Consider the following 22926-nt stretch of genomic DNA (forward strand, 5'->3'; position numbering starts at 1 on the left):
AATACACTTCTTACTATTGATTAATTAACACAAACTTACAATCCACCTAACACGTAGTTCTGTAGCACTCATTGCTCGGACTGTAACATTCTTTGGAGGATGAGAAGGTGGTGCTTGGATAGTTTGAAATTCTTTTGTTGGTTCTGATGGACGCGAAGGACCAACAACATTATTAGCAATTAAACGAAGTTTATATTGCATAAAAGGTATTAAACCACCAACTGAGATTGTACTAGCGTCAGGGTCAGAAACTTCGTATATGTTGTACCATGTTGAATTTCTTGTCGTTTGTGCCTAAACAAATATCAAACCGATTCTTTTCTTTAGTAATTTTAAATAAATTATAATCTTAAAATTATTCAACAAAACTTACTTGTACTGTCCACTTTGTTATAGAAGAGTTTCCATCAAAACCTGGAGTAAATTGCAATACCACAGAAAATGCATCAATATTAGATAAAGCCAATTTAGTTGGGGGTTCAGGTAAAACAGGTTCTACACCAGATTGTATAATAGCAACTTTGGATTTGCCAGGTCCTACTGAGGTCCAAGCAATAACTTCAAATTTGTAATGAGTCAGGGCCTATGTAAAAAAAAATTAAAGATAATATTTTATGATATGAAAATGAAATGAAATTAATACAATTGTAATTTCTTAAAAATAATTACTTGTAAGTGTTCTACTTTTGTTGATTGAGTATCTGCAGTGAAATTTTCAGTTTTGAGAGATTCTGGTAAATCTTTAATCATATATTTTAATTGATAACACATGAGTATTCCATTTATCTCTTTTGGAGGATTCCATTTCACAGTAAGTGCGCGGTCGCTTATATCATCAAATTGTAAATTTTCTACTTCTTCAGGTACTTTAAAAAGAAAAACAACATAAATCAAATATAGTACCAAAAAAAACATAAAATAAATGGTAAATACAAATTATTTACCATCTTCACATGTGCGAACTTCAATAGGGGAGCTTTTTTCACCATCTCCAGGATCAGTGAAACATAATACAGTTATATTATACCAAGTATATTTTTTTAAACCTACAAAAGTAGCACTTTGTTCAGCAAGAGGATCAAGTAAACTTGGTGGTACAGTCATTACTTTGTATTCGTTTATTTCTGACAAACTATTTTCCATCCAAGCTTGTAATTTGTAACCTTGATTTATTCCATTAATTTTTTGAGGATTTGGAGGTTTCCACCAAACTTTTACTGCAGTAGAATTAATTGCTTTTGCCCTAACATTAGTAGGCGGAGCTTCGGGTACTAAAGATGAAATTTATATTTTATACAAATTATTTTTATATAAATCAATAATAGAGTTATTAATTTATATTACCTCCTTCCTTAGTCTTTATTTTCAATTCTTCTGTAAAAACACCTACACCTTTGTCATTATATGCTGCAATTTGCACTATATAATCTTTCCATGTTATTAAATCACTTATTAAATAATTTCTTTGAGCTTCATTGGTAATATTTTGAACAGTCCATGGACTGTCATTGTATCTATACAATCTATATCTCAGTAAATATCCTAAAATATGACCATTACGAAATTCTTCAAGCGGTGGTTGCCATTGTGTAATTATTTCTGATGATGATCTTGCAGATCCAACAAAACCTATAGGTGGCCCAGAAGGAGCTGTAAAATTATTACATGATAAATATCCAAAATACATTGTAAATCTTAACAATGTAAAATATATATATATATATATATAATATTTACGTTCTTGTGGAAGAATAACAACATTGCTTGGATCCGAAGGTGGTCCTTCACCGACACTATTTTCCGCACTAACACGAAATTGATATGCTGCAGCTGCTTTTAGATTATTTAACAATATCCATCGATTTTGAGCAGAAACATTGTCTCGTTCAACGATCCAATTTAATAAAGGATCAGGTATGGGACCTAAAATATGTATTTAAACATTTGTTTATTGATATTATAATTGTTTCTTCATTATATTGTACGAAACTTACCTAATTCAGGAACTTCACGACGTTCTACTTTAAATTTCTTTATAGGACTATTTCCATCGAACCCTGGCACCCACGTAACATTTATTGTACGAGGTGAAATTCGTTCTACTCGATCAGCCATAACATTTATAGGAGCAAATGGTATTTCTATTACACTAAGTCTTGCAGAACGTGTTTCATTACCACCAGGTGAAACAACAGAACACGTATATTCTCCTACGTCAGAAGCACGTACCGCAATAATTTCTAATGTCCCATCGTGACGCATTTTTATTCTTTGACTAGCTTGCGTATTTATCACTCTAAAATCACAATGTTACATTAATATTCATATTTAAAAAAATATAATATCTTTAATATAAAACTACATAAAATATTATTTAAAAAATACCTACTGTGCATTATGAAACCATGCAATGTCATACAAAACACTAGGATCGTTTGAAATTTGACATTGTAATTCAGCAGTATGACCAAGAAGAACAGAAGTATCAACTGGAGGTTTAATAATTTGCGTTCGAACTATTACAGGAAAAAATTAAATGAAATATACAATATAATAAATAATTTTTTTAAAACCTCATAATGATTGATATAATTGTTTATAAATTTACCAAGAACAGTGATGTATGCTGATCCATTTACAGAACCAGCTTCATTTGCTCGAATACAAGTGTATTTACCAGCATCATTCAACTTTACAGCTGCAATTAATAGATCACCATTTTCTAAAACTTGTACTCTTCCAGCAATTTCAACAGGTATTGTATCTGAAAAAAACAATGTAGAAAATGAACAAATAATTATAATAATAACAATGTAATTATTGCACATTTTAATTACCATTATAAATCCATGTGGAATTAGGTACTGGTGCTGCAATTGCATTGCAAGTTAATATTACATCCTTTCCATCTAACACAGTTAAATTTTGTGGACCATTTTCCATAATCGGTCCAGATGCTGTAAATAAAAATATTCACGCGTGATTATTTAATTTAATTTATTTGAAACATATCATGCAGTTCAGAAAGCAACTCCGAACTACAGAATATAAAAAAAAGCCTTTCAATACCCATACCTTATCAATTATAAATTAGTATAATACATGTAACTCAAAAATCATTTTATTTGAGGATTAAACTTTTATTCAAATCTATAAATGAAACGATATACTATTTAACAAGCTAATTAGGTTAAAAAAAAAAAAACTCAAAATATAAAAGTAAACATAAACCTATACTAAAAACGTGCACCTTCATACAAACCTTCTAACTGTGCTATGAAAATGTGCTTTTAATGCAAGAAGTGAATAAAAATGTGCAAACATACAAAACAAATATATTTCTTTGTTCTCGAAATGAAAATACTCTATTTTAATAAAATACGATCAAGAGCAAGCTATGTTTAAACATATATTAAACTGTGTATTTAAAAATGCAATAGAAATATAAGAAATATATGATCAATTAAGTATGATCAACAACTTATATCTCTTTTAAACTGAAATATATAACAAGCGTAGCTTTTCTAAATATCTAAATAATTTATTATAATTTTGAAAACTAAACCAAATTCGTGCCTTTCAAAAAATTTTGTAACAATATATAAAAATAAAATGTGAAGCCTATAATTTGAAAAATACGCATTCAAATACGTGTTTAAGAAAAAAATATAGAAAAAATTTGGTGCTTAAAAGACATGTCTCTTACTGGCTAGATATTGAGAGAACTTAAAACGCCGATCAGGTTGGCGAGCTCGGACTACATTGTAGCCAGCTGCCCAACGAATTACTCTGTTTTTCAGATAGCTTCTTAATCCTTCTGTTTCGTAAAAAAAAGTATCATTTATATGCATAGTTTGTAGATATAATAAAATACATAAAATTAATTATTTATAAAATAACTTACTTTTAGCTTTCAACCATGTGTAACTAGATGCTTCCCCAGCATCATTCGAAGCAAGACATTGAAACATTCCAGAATCATCCATAGTTAATTTTTTAATCGTAAGTGATCCATCTTCTTCAATTTCATATCTAAAAAAAAGATTATTGTTTCATTAATATAAAGAAAAGATCATAAAAATTATGAAATTTGTTATATTAACATTACCTAGATCCTACTAAATGATTGATAGGTTCAGTGTTAAAAAACCAACTAATTTTTGGAGGTGGAACACCAACAGCATCACAAGATAATGTAACAGTAGAACCATAATCACTCAAAGTTTCTCTCTTCAATTCTGTTATGAATGTTGGTTTTTCTACAATAAATATTATATTTTTAGTCAAAGATGATATAAATGATTATATACTAAATTAATAATATTGGATATAAATATAAAAATGAAATTTGATTAATCATACCGTATACAACAACTTTAGCACTTGCATTTACAGTTGCATAACCACCACTTCTTAAATCAACATGACAAGAATATATGCCATTATAAGTTATATTGGCAGAAATTAATATTAAGGTTCTGTTCCATGAATCATTAAAACTGTATGATATTCTTGAATTCTCAATAGGTATACCATCTTTTGTCCATAATGTTCTTAATTCATGAAGTGATCTATATAGAATATAAATGTATTTAATATATACATATGTATATTAATATATATATATATTTTTTTTTTATGTACCTAGCATTTGCTATACAATGAATGTATGAAACATCTTGATCCTTTAATATTTGAGTATCCTGTGGTCTTATTATAATTGTAGGAGCTACTTCAGTATTGGGATCTCCTATAACTTGTAATTTAAAAAATGGACTATTTTCTTCCTTTCCTAGTTGAGTATTAATAGCTCTGGCTCTAGAAAATATTGGAACATAGTAAAGAATAGCAATTTGAGTTAAATCAAATTGTATTATAAATTTACAAACCTATATAAACCTTGATCTTCTTCGGAAGCATTGAGAATAAGTAGTTTATGATCTGTAGTTGCATATTTTATTCCATATAATAATGAACCATCAGAAGTAAACCATGTTACATCAGGTATTGGATGACTTTCAATTGGTGGTAATTCTAAAATTGCAGCACTACCTGATTCTACAGTTACTACTCTTTTTGTGAGATCTTCGAATATACCCATATCTGAGAATATAAAAGTAATAATATAATTTTACATATTATTTGTGTTACTCAATACTGTTAGTTTATTTTATGAAAAAAAACTTACATGCTACTGTAAATGTAATTCGTTCACTAAATATAGATCCTACACTATTTGTAGCAACGCAATGATATACTCCTGCATCTTCTCTGTGTGTACTTTCAATTCGAAAGTATGGTTCTGAAGTGAGCTCGTTGCTTAGGGGTTTACCATTTTTAAACCATTGATACTTTGGTTGTGGGTATCCTATAAAAAGAAAATTAAATTACTATATACATTTAAGTAATTAAATTTTAATTAATACAATTAATAAAAGTAACAATTAATTTATTATAATAAATTATGTTAATCACCTCTTGCTTGACATTGTAGAAATTTTTTACGATGTTCACTAAGAATATTACCACTACTGGAAGGTTGAGTTGTAAAACGTGGCTCTTGAAGAGGTTCTGTAATAAAAAAAATATATTAATTTATTAATAATTATAATAATTATTAATAAATGTTTTAATTTATAAAACTGCATATATAACAAATTAAATAGCGTATATTTAAATTAGTGGAAAATAGAAAGATGCTTGAATGCATTATTCAACCCTGTTTAAAGTCATTAGACCGTAATAAAGTTGGGGTTCTCACGTGTCAGCTTACATCTATGTGACTTGGCTATTTAACACTTCTTGCCTATCCACATTTTTCCTTTGTTTTTAATCTTTCGAAATAATAATGTATTAATAAACAAAAAAATTTTATTTATTTTTATATACTAAAGATCGTTACGTATCGTAGTTATGTAAATCTTTACATAAATAGTTAATAGGTTTAGATGATAAATGTATATATCTGTCGTAACATCTATCATTATAATATTTTTCTGCTCGCATAAACACAACTATAGTAAGTCAGAAAGCAGTTACGCTACAAGGATGCAACGTGAAAATATAAATTAGTATTCTATCATTTTAAAAATATCCTACATGATATATATTTACATATGTATAAAACTAACTGGAAAATGTTAGTTCTAACGTATTCATTAAAATTCATATTTCATAGAATTATATGTTACATAATGTATTTTATTGACTCATTAAACTTAGAAAAATTATACATGTGTAATAAACATTGATATATTTTTATTTTTCTAACATTTATAGTCCTCAGAAAAATAAGAAGTAAACATTCGAATAATCATCGATAATATTCGTTTTATTTATTATTAACTTACACTTGACATCAATTGGTCTTACCACGTTTTACTCAAACTTAAAACACATGCTGATGAGGCACTGAATCCCTATTTTAAGCGATCCAGCTGTCACACTAAAGTGGAATGAGTACATTTAAAGAGGGCAAGTGTAGAATGTCAACGATAAATTTTTTACCATCGGTGAGTAATATATCTCTGGAGTATTTTTAAAAAAACATTTAGTTAATAAAAAAAAAATACAATGATCTAAGTATAATATAACGATATGAAAAATTAACGTAACCCAAAAGGAATCATCAATCATTTTCTGCAAAACATAAAACAATTTTTCAACATTGTTTGCACCTGCTTTATTTAAATATTTATAAAAGGGGAGAGGGAAAGGGAGAGAAATTAAAAATAAATAAATGAGAACTATTCCAATTTGTTAGAAATCTTTTTATGTTTCCATGTAATATAAAATAAAGATAAGGTTCAAATGAAAAGATTAGAATTGTTTCTATTAAAGGTAAAGTGCATACGAAGCCCGAGGTTGATCACCCCCAGACTGCAGGGAGAGAACTATGCACACAAGCGAACGGCGGAAGCTATAGCAGAGACTGCGTTCCGTAAGACGCAATGCGCAACGTTTTGCAGAGGTTCCCCACCGGTTTATCGGTCGAGATATCTCGCACGAAGCCGCCCGAATCGAAGTGAAATCCGCAATCGTAACCACCAGATGCAAACACACGCCACCGATTATTTACAATTAGTTGCATTTTCTCTTCTATTACTTTTTCATCATTTTCATTTGAATAAATCGCCATATTAAAACAACTTTTTTAAATATCCAATAAGAGTTAATTAAACTTGACTCACGTAGTTATTCGAAATATTTCATATCGTTTTTAAAAACAAATAAATGATATACAAAATTTACAGCGCCATATTAAAACGATTTTTTTAAATATCCAATAAGAATCAATTAAACTTGATTCACGTAGTGATTAGAAATACTTCGTCGTTTTTAAATCAAATTACGATACTTATACAAAATTTATATTATTTTATCAAAGAATATTATAAATATACATGTCAAAATGAATATTCTAATAGATATGTACAATTCTAGACAAACTATAAAAAAAAGAAAGATAAATGTCGAATATAGGAATAAAAATAAAAAACCACAAATTGTTCATTTCCAATCATTTGTAAAAGAGCTATTTCATCGAACGTCTGAGAAATATTCTCGATTTCAATGCCGACCATGAACCTCGTTCGTTTCGCTTTACTATTGGCAACCAGCCAAATGTCTTGCCACCAATATTCCTCCTTCTTCTATTTCTTTCACAGTACATACAAGCTAAATGTTGTATGACTGCAACGATATAAGCTTGCGATTGAGCATCGTCTCGTTTGTAATCACAGTCAAGTACATTACACCGAAGTCCAATGCCAGTTCGAATCAGCCAATGTTTCAACTACATTTTCAAACCAGTTTTGTGATAGCCATAATCATACGTGTGTCACGCATGAAATGTCCTGCGAATCCTTATCGTGTTATGTCATTTTATCAGTATACCTTCTTCCTTACTACTTTCATTCAGAGCCTATGAGGAATGTTTGAAATAATAAAAGTTAGAATCTTGACAATAACACAACCGAAGAAAACAGAACTATCATTTAAACAATCTTAGCTATATTCAACAATGTCTCATTGTTTTCTTACAGTTAACGTCCATCCAAGCTGTTAATTTCATTCGCGAAATATAACGGAGTTTAGAAACTTTACACAATAACCTGATGAGAATAGCGAATACCTTTCTGTCGTTGAAATCGTGAACGGAAAATTAACGCGATATGCGTCAACCATTTTATGACACGAATTGAAAATTACTTAATTTTCTAAATTAAAGAAAAAAGGGGAGAGTTGTATATAAAAAAGAAAGTAGAAAGGAAGAACGTTAATTAAAATAAGACAAAAAAAAATTGGGAAGAATCCAAGTTTGTGAGAGTTTTTCTAGTGCTAGTGACGCTTCGAAGGATCGATGACTCAGCGGGTGGATGCTGGTATAGAAAAGGGAGGAGGAGGAGAAAGAGGAGGGAGAGTCAATTCAGCCTCTTTTTTTTTAGAGGGTTTGTTTTGAAATAACCGTCCATAGGACTTGGCCAGCAATGAAGTGCACTTATATACATACGTCAATGCAGTCTCAGAAAAAGAGCGGTGCATATGGTGGTACCGAGAAACGCATTCGAATTAGCACGCGCCACGTGTTTGTCCAGGATCGTCGCACGGTTTACTACCGGTTCGACATAAAAAAACAAAATAAAAAGACTAGCATTCAGTTAGGATAATCCCTCTTATTCTATTGAGCATGAACAATGCGGTAAGAATGCGGCAGATTTAAATGACCGCTCACTGTTAATCCTTAGTTGAAAAATATGAAAGAAATTCACCCATATTTAATGGGTAAATCTGAACCACGTGTCTCGTAACTCGTAAACGAGTTTAAACGAAATTACAGAAAATACAAAAAGTTGTCTTAACGATATTCCCTATGGGACAATCTGTTCCCAAGAGAGTCATTCAACAAATAAAAACAAATATATAAGTAAATACGTATTTATTAACACTAGATATACCAGACTAGTCATTTTGACTGGTCGAGCCATTTTAATTCAAAATTTCTACTTCATGTAACATTTGGTTTCTGTAAATAATTAAGCGTTTTGTTATTTAAAAATGTCTATTAATAATTATTATTGTTAAACATTTTTTGTTATTTTTTAAAAGTAAATAAAGACTGGAAGACTCAAAAAGCATTTTTTTTTATACACCAGTCATTTTGACTAGTAAATAGGTATACTGAAAATGGTGGTATACATATTTAGTGTTAAATTACATTCTAGAAAACAATTTACATACGCTGTATATTTTTGCGCAATACAATTTCTATCTATTATTTTTGTTAGTTTTTTTCTTTTTTTATACAGGTCACTTTCCTATCGCATGATTATGGCGAATGAATCAAAAGTTCTTATGATTTTGTTGTCAGCAATTTATAAGATCTTCTGTGTGCTTTCGAAAGTTAAGAAAAGAGGGCACGAAATGCACGCAAACGTTTCTTAATATAATGTAATCAAAGGAGTTAAGAAAATTGACTTAAAACAAACTATGTTCACGCGATAAGTTCAGTTAGACCAATTCTCTCGTAGTTGTGAATTATGTTATGCATGCACAAATAAATCCTATATATAAGAAGAAACCAGAACTGTCAGCAGGATAGTAAAAAATTCTAGTAAAAAAAAGAAAAATCTCTTTTATGATCCAAATATTCGATAAAATGTTTATATTGATTTTTATAATAAAATATTGTACTCATCTAAAGAACAATATCTAGCTTGACCCCACACTCTGTAGATTATGCACTTAAATATATCATCTTACATTACTAAAAAATTCTACTTTTATAGATGATACTTAGCATTATAAAACCAACAACTTAAGGGACATCAAATCCTTACAAATACTATAACATTATCTATTTTCTATTGAAGTAAAACTATACTTCATCAAACTATCTAACAAACCATGAAAAACTTTGTCTCTCATTCACCTAATAATTTACATTAAAGGTTGGATGCAACATTAACAAATAAAATTTTTAAAAATTTAATAATAGAACATAAAATACATACAAATAAATTAAATAATTAAAGTATACAAAAAAGAAAAACAAGTGAGAAAAATCTTGTCCTCTTTCTCTCGTTTCTCTTGCCCTTTTTCTATCTCTCTTCTTCTACTTTTTCCCTTCATTTGTAGACACTTCGAGTTCAGTGAACAATCGACTAGCAACGAGCTATGCAGCTGTCAGTCCATGTGCCTCAGCGTGATATGTAAATGGGACGTAAATTCGTAAGCATGACGATAGGGCAAAGCAACCCTTTAGAGGGAAACCCCTCTTGGTTAGGGCAGATGCTACGGCGTTATTATTTTTACGTCGATGTCACTGATATGTCTATATATTTTACATCAATCAGGTATACTTTGCAATTGGTATATGTACTATTAAAAAAAAAAAAAGAATATGATGATTATTAGGAATATTAGGAAAAATAAATATGTTTGTATAAATATTTAGATATAAAATAATTAAATTATTTATAACACTTCAAAATGCATGCGTAATATTTATAATATTAATATATTATATTATATTGTATAACATATAATATATTATATAATATTTTATTACATTATAAAATAAATATAATATAATGTACATTATTTATTCCTAAATAAAAAGAAAAAATATTATTGACTATACAAGTGACTAAAATCTCATTTATATTAAAATATATGTTTCTTTTTTATTAAAGCAGTCATTTGACCACCAAAATGATGATCTTGAAATAAATCAAAACAACTACTTCTTACTTGAACTTCTTTTTTCTTCTTAACAATTCAAATTTTAAATATTCTATCTCAGATGATCTTAAGATTGCTATGGTTCAATTTCTGTTATAATAGTTATCCTTTCAAGGTACCCACGAGTACGTACTTTACTTTGCTCAAGCATTGCTGAAGGTAAAAAAGAAAAAAGAAGGAAAAGGTGAAGGAAGTGGCAATGATGGTCGAGAAAAAGAAGGGGGAAAAAAGGAAAGAATGAAAAGAAGGGGAGTGTAAAATACGAAGCATGATCACGTTCGTGAACAAAGTTCGCGAACAAGGTGACGTGCAAAGAGAGAAGGTCAAAAAGAAAGAAAAAGAGAAAAATGAAGAAAATTTCTGGTTGCTTCGATCGGAAAGGGAAGATTAAGGGAGAAACGATTAGGGTTGGGTATCTCTTGGTTGGGAATTGAGAAAAGTGGGAGAAGTCCTGAGAAAATTCCGTTTACTGGTTTAAGTTCTGTACGATCTAGAAGACATAACCTAACCCAACGAGTCATCCGGTCTCTCAAGTTCTTCTTCTTCTTCTTCTTTTCCTTTGGCAGTCAAGCAAGTCAAGTAGGCAGGAAAGATATTGCTCCTTGTATTATCATTGTTCTTCCGATACATAATATATTTTAAATAAATAAGAAAATTTAATTTATAAAAATAAAAATGAAAAATCTAATTTAAATCATAATATAGAGACGAGTTTTAAAAAATTGTTTTTTCATTATTTAACTGACATCTTTTCCCACAGCATTCATTATCGTTTTAAGAAATTTCTTTGACGAGGCAGAATTTGTTCAAGGTCGTAATATAACGCCTCGAGGAGACATAATCTTTCGTTACAGACTTTTAAGAGAGCTTCGTTGTCCGCTTTCAAGCTGCTCTTATATATAATATATGAATATGCTTTTATAAGGTCTCTGACGTTTTACTTCAACAGTTTCTTTGTTGTATAATATAAATTGATCATCTTTTGATCTACCAATAATATTTGATTTTATTTAACAATTTTTCCATCGAAATATATTACTATTACTTTCTTTACGTGTTCATTCTATTACGGTACAATAACCATTTCCATATATATCTCTGGTTATATTATCGATTTAATGATATAAACTCGTTGCAAGTTATAACTCAGAACATTTGTTCTCGTTTTCATTTATTATTGGAATACTCAAAAATTTGCATGCGTAATATTTATAATATTAATATATAATAATATAAAAATATAATAATAATATATATAATAATCTAAAAATATATAGTATATATAATATATGTTTTATTATAATATATTATAATGTAATATAGTATATTAATAATAATATATATAATAATCTAAAAATATATAGTATATATAATATATGTTTTATTATAATATATTATAATGTAATATAGTATATTATAATATAACATTTTACATAATATAATATATTATATTATAATATAATTAATAATAAATAATATTAATAATTATTAATATTATAATAATAATTATAATACTATAATATTATAATATAGCATATTATATATTATATACTATTATATAATATAATTATAATTAGTCTATAATTATTATAATATGATGTAGTTACTTATAAATATATTTCTTCTTCTTCTTCTTCTTCTTCTTAGTACTTCGTCCTTTTTATCCCTAACTAAAACAACCTAAAGAAACTATTTGGTTAGTTCTATGAGCGATTATTTTTCTTTAACCCTCCTCTTCATCTAGGACTTAGGTTTCTACTTGAATTAATAATATTATTAATACAAATTATAAATATATTTAGTAATAAGGTAATATAACAAGATATTCGTACAAAACGGATCACAGAGTATTCCGTTTTTTTTATTGTCCTTTCCTGTTCGTGCTCAGGAAACCGAGAATTTCCGTTATTGATAGAGACCTTGAGCGTAAAGGAGAACATTGTGCAATGACCGACCCGTCTACGTTCTACGTTGTTAGTCCATTCACTTGCAGTACATATTTTCACTTTTCACTGTAACGCACTGAAGATGATCACAGCCGTAACGAAGTAAACGTAATACAATTGAATTTAGAAATGTAAGAAAGTTTAACTGAACAAATTACTCGATTGTTTACCAAAGAAAAAAATATTTAAATTATTTTCTCAACAGAACAAATTGTTTTTATATTCACAAAGAAAGCTACTTATGAGATTGACAATTCCAAAAAGATTCCATCATATCTTTCGTTTAGAGTTTAAGTTGAGACAATGACTTCATCCAACTATTATTATCATCGATATATAAATTACATATCTGTTTAACGACTACGCGGGTCAAAACCTTATTTAGCGAGCAAAGACTACTCTCATAGAATAAGATTAAAAAAAAGATCTCTCATCTCTTACGTATTTTATTTGAAATATCTCATTGTCACTTTCTTTTTCAAACCGTGTCATAATGTTTTACGAATGCGAAGTAATAAAAAATGGCGGAACACGTGCAAACAATTTTGACATTTTTTTTTGAAAGTAGAACAAATAGAAGCGTAATCAATTAGTTTTCATATGACATATGCAAATTAAATTTAAAATTAATTAACATAATTGCATCCAGAGTCATGGCTTCAATGACAAAAATATTCAATGATACAAAAAAAAATATAAAAAATAAATCAATGAAATATATCACGCATAATTTGTGATGATGTATCAAAAAGACAATTTATTGCAAAGAACTTCAAAATGTCAAGCTGTAAATTAATGGCAATCGAGACATTCGTCTCTTTGTTCAACGAGAATCTGCAACAAGCCTAAACGATTTTAAACCATAGCAATACAAGTTGATAATCCAATTTATTCGACTATCAGAACACGTAGAGGAGTCTCAGATCTTGAAGGGATTCCATTGAAACGAGTCACCCTGTGAGAAACTCGCCACTCGTATATGAGGGTTTAGTCACGTTAAAAATATTCCAGACTCGTTGATTTCTAAAATTAAAAAATGCATATTATAAAATTCTATATCTAGAAAGTCCAATATATTGGGGTTGAGAGAACATTGATCCTCATATGGAAAGTATATTGTTGGTTTTTTCTTTTTTATTCCTAATTTAAGGATTTGTTATTTAGAGGTTATCTAGATCTTTAGGTAATGGAAGTTTTCAATAGATGGCACTGTATTATAATTCAATTATGACAAAACTAGCCTTACTTTTATTATTTTATTATTTTGTGTATTCAATTGTAATTATGGTATTATTTTGTGTGTTGTTATTCATATATTATATATTAAATATTTATTATATATATAATAAATATTCAATTAATATAATTTATATATATATATATATATTTGAGTTTATCTAAGTTTCTAGGTACTGTAAGTTTTCAGTAGATGGCGTTATATTACAATTCAATTATTTTACGTTTTTTTCAGAGTTACATACGACGTAACCTTACTTTTCCTATTTTTTCGTGTATTATTATTTTATATATTCCATTCTAATTGTGTTATTATTATGTGTGTTGTTATAATTTACTAAATAATTTAAAAGTATATTAAATCAACATTTAATAATAAAGCCATCGTAACATGTACTGGAGCACCTAGTATATACATACATATATATATGTATATATTGTGTGTGTGTACATTTTATCTCGTCAGTAGTTTTTAATTCTTCCGCGAAATGAAAAGAAGCATCGTTGTCTCCATAGTTTTCATAGAAAGATCCTCGAGGCCTTGTCCATAGTACCAGAGGCCTTTTACTCGGGGACTCTAAGGTGCGTCTAAAAGCACGCATGTATATACAGATGAATGCACACACAAACACGTACCTCTTCTATAGGGTAGAGGAAGAATAAAACCGAAAAGAAGTGGAAGAAGACGAGAAAGCCTTGCCGGGGGCGGTCAGTGGCCTCTGCACCGACTACCATGAGACTCGAAACCGGCATTGCCCCACTCCTCCTTCTCATCCTCATCCTCCCCCTCCTATCTTCAAGGAGTTCCATTGGGAATAATAATGGGAATTATGGTAAATGCCACCGTCTTTTAACTAGCCCTAAAAGGGGGGGGATTGCTTTAATCTGTTTTTATTGATAAGCAATATTTGATTGATGATAACACAACAGATTCGAGACTTTATAAAAATACCTTTCAATCTTTTTCTTTTTATTTGTTCATCCTGAAATCTCGAAGGTATAACAAAGGGACTAGAAGAGAGTCTTGTTATTTTGTGCAGGAACGAACGAAAGTTCAAGAGGGTGTGCGATGCCTTTAAAAAGTAAGCCTTTCCTATCCGCTTATGCACTTATTTGTCACACTAAACAGGACAGGAAGTTTTTCACCATGGGTGGCTAATCGTTTGACCAATGAACTTCGAACTAATGAAAGATAATGTCAAAAGATTTGCTTAAACATCTCGATATTTTGATTTTAGTTATCCATATATATATAAATATAATCTATAACTAAAAATATATATAACTAAACTATACTATAACTATACTATAACTATACTATACATGAACATAATATAACTATACTATAACTAAAAATATATATAACTATAATGTATAACTAAAATCAAATAACTAAACAATATTATAATTATACTATACATAAACATAACTATATTATAACTAAATATATATATAAATAACTGTAATAATAACTATAATAATAAATATTATTTTAATTAATAATCGTATTAATATCATCTCAATTATACACAACAATATTATTTTCAAACATAAAAATAATTATTATTATTCCAAATTAAAAATAGAAAATATAACCTGAACTTTTTATTAACTTTTTTTCAGGATTATTTTTACTTCGAAAGTAGGTTGCGTGTCATGTGTCAAAATTTACTCCTAGAATGCACACACCCCAAAGATGTTACGCGTGTTCTGTCAAAATGATAAAAAAAAAGAAAAAAAAGATTGGAAAGAAGAACGCAGGGTCGGTGTTATTAAATGCCATGAGGAAGAGAGGAAGACGGTGATAACGAAGAGCATAAGAGTTGAGAAATAAAAGGCGTGGATGTGAGAGAGAGAGAAGTACGGGGGGATGAGAGCATCCGGTCTCGTGCAGAAGGAGCATTCAGACACGTACTTACATACATACCTACTTCGACTTTAGCTATAAGAGCAGCAGCATACTTGCTTGAACGACACAACCGTGTCGTTCAAGAACAGAGAGTGAAAGAAGACAGAGGGATGAGACATTAATAAAAAAAAAAAAAAAAGAAAAAGCAAGAAAAAGCAAGAAGAAAGACCCGCGTACACACCATCGACGAATTTTTCAAGTAGGCCAAAATTGCCAACGTTGCAACGCTTTTTTCTCTCTCTCTCTCTCTCTCTCTCTCTCTCTCTCTCTCTCTCGTATACTTATCGTAAGTTGCACTTTTAATAGGTTCCATCAATTTCATTTTTTTTTATTTTAATTTCTTTTTTTTTATCATTTTACTGGTATACAACATTGTACAATATATGCTAATCTTCTTAGGAATTTGTCCTGTTGTTCCTAACTAAACAACACAAAGAAACTATTTTGTTAGTTCTAGGAACAATTATTTTTTTTTACCGAGGGTAGGTGGCTAGCCTAGCTCTCAAACCCTCTACTTTATCTAGGGCTTGGGTAAATGTTAATCTTGATAAACAAAATACAACGCAACAGCAATTATTGTTACGGTACTTTCATAGTAGAAATCTTGGATGATAATAATCGGTGAGAAGATATACCTTTTGTATATTGTTTTGATTGAATCATTGAAGAAAATATTTAGAGTACCGTAAAGAAAAACTACAGAATGAATAATATGATTTTCGCTTAAGAGAGAACAATCACCGATTGAACGTTGGTATCTGTTGCAGATCCACACGGTAGCACTCGTCCGACAGGAAGCAGAAGAGAATTCTCGTATTTCCAGGTCGATGCGGTCGCCATGATGTATCTGCAGGCTGACGCACATAAAAAGGGCGGTAGTAGGTACGACGAAGAGGTTCGGGTAAGGCTGCACATGTAAAATGTATAATAGTATTGGTGTGTGTGTATATAATGCCACGAAAGGTATCTATCACTGGCGTCAGCTCAACCAAGGCACAATAGAAGACAAGGGCCTTTGCCAGGTCCTTGAGCTAGCAGGTCCCCCCACTCACCTCCTTCAGGTATTGCCCTACGTTCCTCAATCTCCTCCTCCGCTACCATTTTCTATAGCATTCTTCTCGTTTTACCAGGTATCCAACAACCTTCCTTCTCTCTACACATTACTGTTGTATGTGTAGAGTCGTCCTATGGCTTCCTCCAATGCATCAGCATCAAAACGTCATATTAGATCTAAACTTATGTTTAGATACAGATAGAACCTTAACCCTGACACGTGTCTTAATATCAGTACAGCAGATGACCCGAATTGTCAACCTTCACTAAATGTAGCTTGATAACAGGATAATATCTCTATTAAGATTTTTATTAGGATAAAATGATTTTTGTTCGGAAGGATATGAAACGCCATGTTTGAAGATTTACCTTTGCTAATGTACTATTCGATGCATTCTTTTTTACCCTCGAAGATATGATTATACACTGACCTGGAAAATATGAGAATTCTCGACTTCCTGTTATACGAATCCCCTTGCATACCTTTTTAATAAAAACTAGCATAACATGTAAAGTACAATTCTCTCATTAAACATGATGGAAACTATACTTTGATTTGATAACTCGGAAATTATGACCGTGTCAAGTGGTCAAACTTCAAACGAATTTACAATGCACAAAACCTTTTTTGAAATGATCTTTTAAACTCCTTAATAAACTACATCCGCTAGTAGATATGTAGTCTAAAAAAAAAGTTGCGTGTAATGGAAACACGTAAGTTTGATTTAATGTATTCCATTAGTCGTTTTAATGTAAGTCATGGTACGAGTTTATATATTTTTTTGTTGTATGTTGGTTGCAATGGTTGCTGGCTGGCGACCTAGTCACAGGTGAATGATCGACAATGCACAATAATTTTGACTAGCATAGGGTGAGCGTGTTTCTGTGTATTCATCTCGATTAGATGACGGTGAGATGTGTGCACGCTATTGCACGTGCACTCAGTTGCACCTTTTACAATCTCACATATGCACGTACGGACAAAGCTTCAACCTATTGTACGATACACACATGTTCTATCCCATAGATATCGGGGAACCATATCAGAAACAACAAAACCTTTATTTTATTGAAACATCTGCTCGTTGCATAGAGTTCTTTACACTCAAGCAATTGATCTAGTTTTTTTTTTTTTTGAAAATGTGTGTTCGTTTATTGCATGCTAAATGTATGAAGTATGATAAATGTTGGGAGAGATAAAAAACGTTGGGTAGGATTGATAAAATGTTACTGATAAAATGATAAAACCTCGAAACTATCCGACACGGGAGAATTAAACCTTTTTTATGTTTCCTTTATTATATATATATTATTTATAATTAAATTTATATATATATATATGTAAAATATATATTTATTTATTATATTATATATTTTATATTATATAATTTCTTATTTTATTATATATTTTATATTATCTAATTTGTTATTTTATTTTATAATAACTCAACTAAATATGTTGCATTAGTATATAATATAATATAATTATATTATAGTATAGTTATAAAAAATATAATATAATATAATATAAAATAAAAATTTTATATTAAATAAAATTATTATAGTAATATAATAAAATTTTAAATATAAATAAAATTATAATAATAAAATAATTAAAAATTTTAAATAATAAATTTAAAAAATAAATAAATAAATTTAAATTAAAATAACTTAATTTAAAATTAAAATAATAAAATTTTTATATAAAATTTTATATATATATATATATATAATTTTATATTATATTATATTACATATAATAACATTTATGTAAATAAATACAATATTGTAATATATATATATACATTATATGCACTAATTTTCAAATCTAATCACCATATTTAAAAAATTCCATGGTCCCCTTTTAATATATTCTCCATGGATTACAAAATATGAAAGATATGCATAAGAAAATGAAGAAGAGGAAGATAACAGACCCTTAGCATAATTAAGAGAGAAAGATTCATCGAAATTAGGTTATTAATATGTGAAATAGATCGATAATTAATACCAAAGAATTGTTATGATTTTTTTCCAACCATTAAAAATGCATCATCTCGACAATCGTTAAATTTCTTTTGGCACGAGGCTAAATTTCCATCGGCACGTGCTCCAGTATCCTTTGTAATGGAGACAAGAGGTCAACGGTTTAACTTCGTTCGTACAATTGGCCGGATTAACGTCGGTAATAAATCTTAATTAAGGTGGCACCCACGCGACGACACTCTCTCAATGTTAAATAATAAAAGCAGATTTTCCCCAGATTTTGTTTATCTCCTGATCGACAAATTTCAACATTGTAAAAGAACGAAAACGCCATATTGTTATGTAAATTAAACCAGCCCTCTCGTTTCAAGTGTTAAACGGGTCAAATTTATGCAATCGATATTGAAACATCAAATTAGTTTCATAATATAATAAAGGACCAAGGGTTTCAGCTTAACGCCACAAAAATTCGAAGTATTTTTCTACCTTTTTTCCCTTTCCCCGAAACTACAAAAAACGTTTACCTGAAAGTTGGCGTGGTGCCCGGAAAAAGACGATTTACAGTCGACTAGTTTTTCTTCTTTTCTCATCTAACGTTTATATTAACATGAATTCGACATGACTCTAGTTAAAGAGGAAAATATACATATATATATATATATATATATATATGTATATATATGTACCATATAAACATATGCATATGAGTATATATACCTATATGTATTATGTGCATATAAAGTTACGTTGAAGAGTACATATATCCTCATTCGGACAGGACTCGTCTTTGTCAGCTGCTATACAAGAACATTTTCAAACTTTTTAAAGTATGAAAGTATATAAATACATATATATACATATAGATATTTATATATCCTACTTTCATGCCATTCACATGACGCAGCAGTAGCATGGTGTACAACGTTGGCACGCAACAACGATACTAATTACCATCGACTGGTTTACCGATTACCGGATATCTAACAATAATTAACGTAAGAATAGAGAACGTTTCAAATAAAACAAATTCGAAAGTATGTTTATTTTGATAATGATATTAATTATGCCATTTAAAAGGCATCCAATATTGTATCAGTAACTCAGTTAAATAACACCTCCGAAAAATGATTTTAGTATTAATATTTTTTATTATTTATATATTAGTATTTAGTTATTTTTATTATTTATTTATTTTAGTATTTTTCTGTAATTATTCAAACAATAACAAAAAAAAATATGAATATTTTCATTTGTTATTAAATCGTAATTTGAACTTGTTTAAAGAGTGAGAAAAGGGGGAAAGATGGTGAGGGAAAATTTGAAAAATGACAAAAGTATCAAAAGGCGCGAAAACTCACCAGTGGCGCAGGCGCTGCTGATGATCCATGCGATGCATACAGCGGTAAAGAGAAATTTTCGTATCCAGGCGTCGGATATATCCGACGGATATGCCGAAAATCTATTCCTACAGAATACCTTCATTCTCATATTTTCGAATGATCCCCAAAAATTATTGGCGATGACGGTGTGTCCTCCACTAGCACCGTACGTCGCACCTTAACTTCTTTTCAACCTTGCCACTTTTTTGATATTATTGACAAAGCCTTGGAGAATTTTTTGTTTGTCGTAGAAAATTCGTTGAAATTTACGCGATGACGAAGACAATCATTAAATTCACGCCCACGTACGCGCACTTTTTATCTATTGTATTTTCTCGCATTTTTAAATTCATAATGTCACCTATTCGAGACACTTTGAAAATAGTCTTTTATTTTTTTTTCTTAGAAACACTCGAGGACACGCACGTTGGAGAGAAAGAGAGAAAGAGAGAGAGTAGGAGAGAAAGAGAAAGAAATAGAGGTATATTATGTACACCTGTTAACGGATAACATTCCTTTCGCTCGTAGTAAGATACGCATCAACACAATATATACATATATATATATATATACACCTCGATAAAGGAAGCGTCTCACTTTATTCTCACTCTCACCCTCTTGTCCGTGAAACTCTTAGTAGCATCGGAGAAATTGTTAACTGTTTCGATCGAACGAGAGCGTCGACTGCATTTTTATGGTTTCCTCTCGTTGATCTTCGATTCTATCGGGTTGTCAGGAGTGCCGCTGTCTTGTGTTCTTCTTCCATCTTCGTCCTCGAAAATGCGAACACGTGAATCCTCAAAAATGAAAGCTGTTCAATTTGAATTGCTTCTTTGTAGACACGAAAAAAATCGTTTAACTTTTATAACAGGTTTGTTCACTATTTATACTAATATATTAAATATTTATCATATTTTGTTAAAAATCTTTTCGATCGATATATTCCTTTGGGATCGTTAACGTTTTTTAACAAACACTACTTGCACAATTTTCTATTAAAATAAAATGATAATTTTTTATGATGAACTTGTCACAATTAAATTGTTAAAATATCTGTCTCTCTCTCTCTCTCTTTTTTAGTTATTTTATAATACACTTCCTTCCTAGCAAATATTTGTTCGCGAGGGTGCCAGGTAGTACAGCCCTAATGGTCACATTCACCTGGTAACACCTGGCAACGTCGTTTTATACTCTGGTCACATTTATTAACTATTTTGATGAACACTAGTAACTCTGGAAGAGTATAAAAAACAATAAAAAAACCAAAGAAAAATTTTGACGTTTCATAAAAATGCTAGTCGACGCGTAGATCGGAATGGTTCACGAGGTATATTCGAATTATAAAGTTTTGTTGACTGTCCGGCGACGGCTCTGTTCACGCGCAGAAGTGTAAAGTTGAAATCACGATCACGCGCAGCACCGCTATATCTATTCTGTGTCAACGATATACACGCTTATGTACCGACGACGAAGTTCCACCAATCGCTTGCCGGTGCGCAATGGTAATATGCACCGAAACGTTCAGCCATCGTACTCGTAGAGCCATCTGGTGATCTGCGTCAACACTACTATGAAAACTGATTTTTAGGCTGCATTCACAATACAAAAAGATGGAATAAAAAATTCAAGCCTTGATAAAAAAGAATTATAGTTTTTTGTTGTTTTTTATAAAAGTGAATTTAACCAAAAATTATTGTTCAAAACTTTTTAACTCACCAATGAATGTTCAATCGCAAAATGATGTTCATTTTTTTTTGACCAATTAACGCTCGGAACAATTTGTGACCGTTAAATCTGATGAAAACTTGATCAAATATCGATTACAATCAATTTTTGAATTATATTTAAAATAGTATAATCAATTACAATATTTAATATGATTTTTTACATATAAATTATTTTCCTAACATATTATTAAATATATACGTAAAAATAATCGTTTAATTCTGTACATGATAGGACGAAAATGTGATATAATAATCTATTGATATTCATGCGTATATAACGATACAAATCTTCATAACGTTGCGTAATTTATTTGCAAGTGAGGTCAATAATTGACTTTGCTAATCGAATATTAAACAGTTAAAATAATAAGCACATACCATAGATAAGAATAAATAAATTATACAATTGTAATGAAAAATAAAAAATAAAATACGTTCAGAAATAAAAATGTATCTTCGTCAAAAATATATAATATTCTATATAATATTTTATATTACATATTCTAGAAATGTCTATTCATGTTCTTGTTACTAGAAGATAACATAAGAACTGTAGAAGATGAGCAGCGTAATATATTCAACGGTGATGTTCTGATTACCCTTCGAGAAGGGACCTGTTTCTTACAAAAAATATCAGTACCGTAGTAAGGAGATTTAAAAGCAAGTTATTATAAATCAAAATGTGAAATATTTGTTATCGTGATATTTCTTAGCTTGCTTATAAACTACGGATTTTAAAATATTTTTTATAAGAAGCTTATCAAAATTGCTTTAAAGAGCACGTAATACAATATCTTTTTATTACAAAAAGAAATGTCGTGTAAACATTCGACAGATAATTTTTTCATGTGTATACGATACTGAGAAAATTTGCACGATATATATATATATATATATATATATATATATATATATATAGTACGATTGTACATTTGCGCATAGTTACA

General features: G+C 29.6%; 1 protein-coding gene across 6 annotated transcripts in view; it reads right to left on the reverse strand.

Moving 5' to 3' along the window:
• The window catches only part of sdk (sidekick cell adhesion molecule), a 29502-nt gene extending 7136 nt beyond the window's left edge, over positions 1–22366 (reverse strand). For 2 of the 6 annotated variants that reach the window (XM_015320049.2, XM_015320048.2), the window contains exons 1-19: positions 20232–22365; positions 5476–5571; positions 5189–5368; positions 4890–5103; positions 4645–4818; positions 4363–4571; positions 4109–4259; positions 3905–4032; positions 3707–3817; positions 2838–2957; positions 2609–2764; positions 2390–2516; positions 1995–2296; positions 1738–1923; positions 1345–1650; positions 945–1271; positions 670–866; positions 374–583; positions 40–294 (exon numbers count right to left, since the gene is read on the reverse strand). In XM_015320049.2, the coding sequence (XP_015175535.2) occupies positions 40–294; positions 374–583; positions 670–866; positions 945–1271; positions 1345–1650; positions 1738–1923; positions 1995–2296; positions 2390–2516; positions 2609–2764; positions 2838–2957; positions 3707–3817; positions 3905–4032; positions 4109–4259; positions 4363–4571; positions 4645–4818; positions 4890–5103; positions 5189–5368; positions 5476–5571; positions 20232–20361 (3579 nt within the window). In that variant the 5' untranslated portion in view covers positions 20362–22365. Of the gene's footprint in view, positions 1–39; positions 295–373; positions 584–669; positions 867–944; positions 1272–1344; positions 1924–1994; positions 2297–2389; positions 2517–2608; positions 2765–2837; positions 2958–3706; positions 3818–3904; positions 4033–4108; positions 4260–4362; positions 4572–4644; positions 4819–4889; positions 5104–5188; positions 5369–5475; positions 5572–20231 lie in introns of all 6 variants that reach the window. The other 4 variants (XM_089178002.1, XM_089178001.1, XM_015320051.2 and 1 more) reach the window with 3 other exon arrangements.
• Between the last annotated feature and the right edge of the window lie 560 nt (positions 22367–22926).

Source organism: Polistes dominula, unplaced genomic scaffold, assembly GCF_049000335.1.
Source record: "Polistes dominula isolate Pdom_NZ unplaced genomic scaffold, Pdom_raw_medaka contig_77, whole genome shotgun sequence".
NCBI classification, from domain to species: domain Eukaryota; kingdom Metazoa; phylum Arthropoda; class Insecta; order Hymenoptera; family Vespidae; genus Polistes; species Polistes dominula.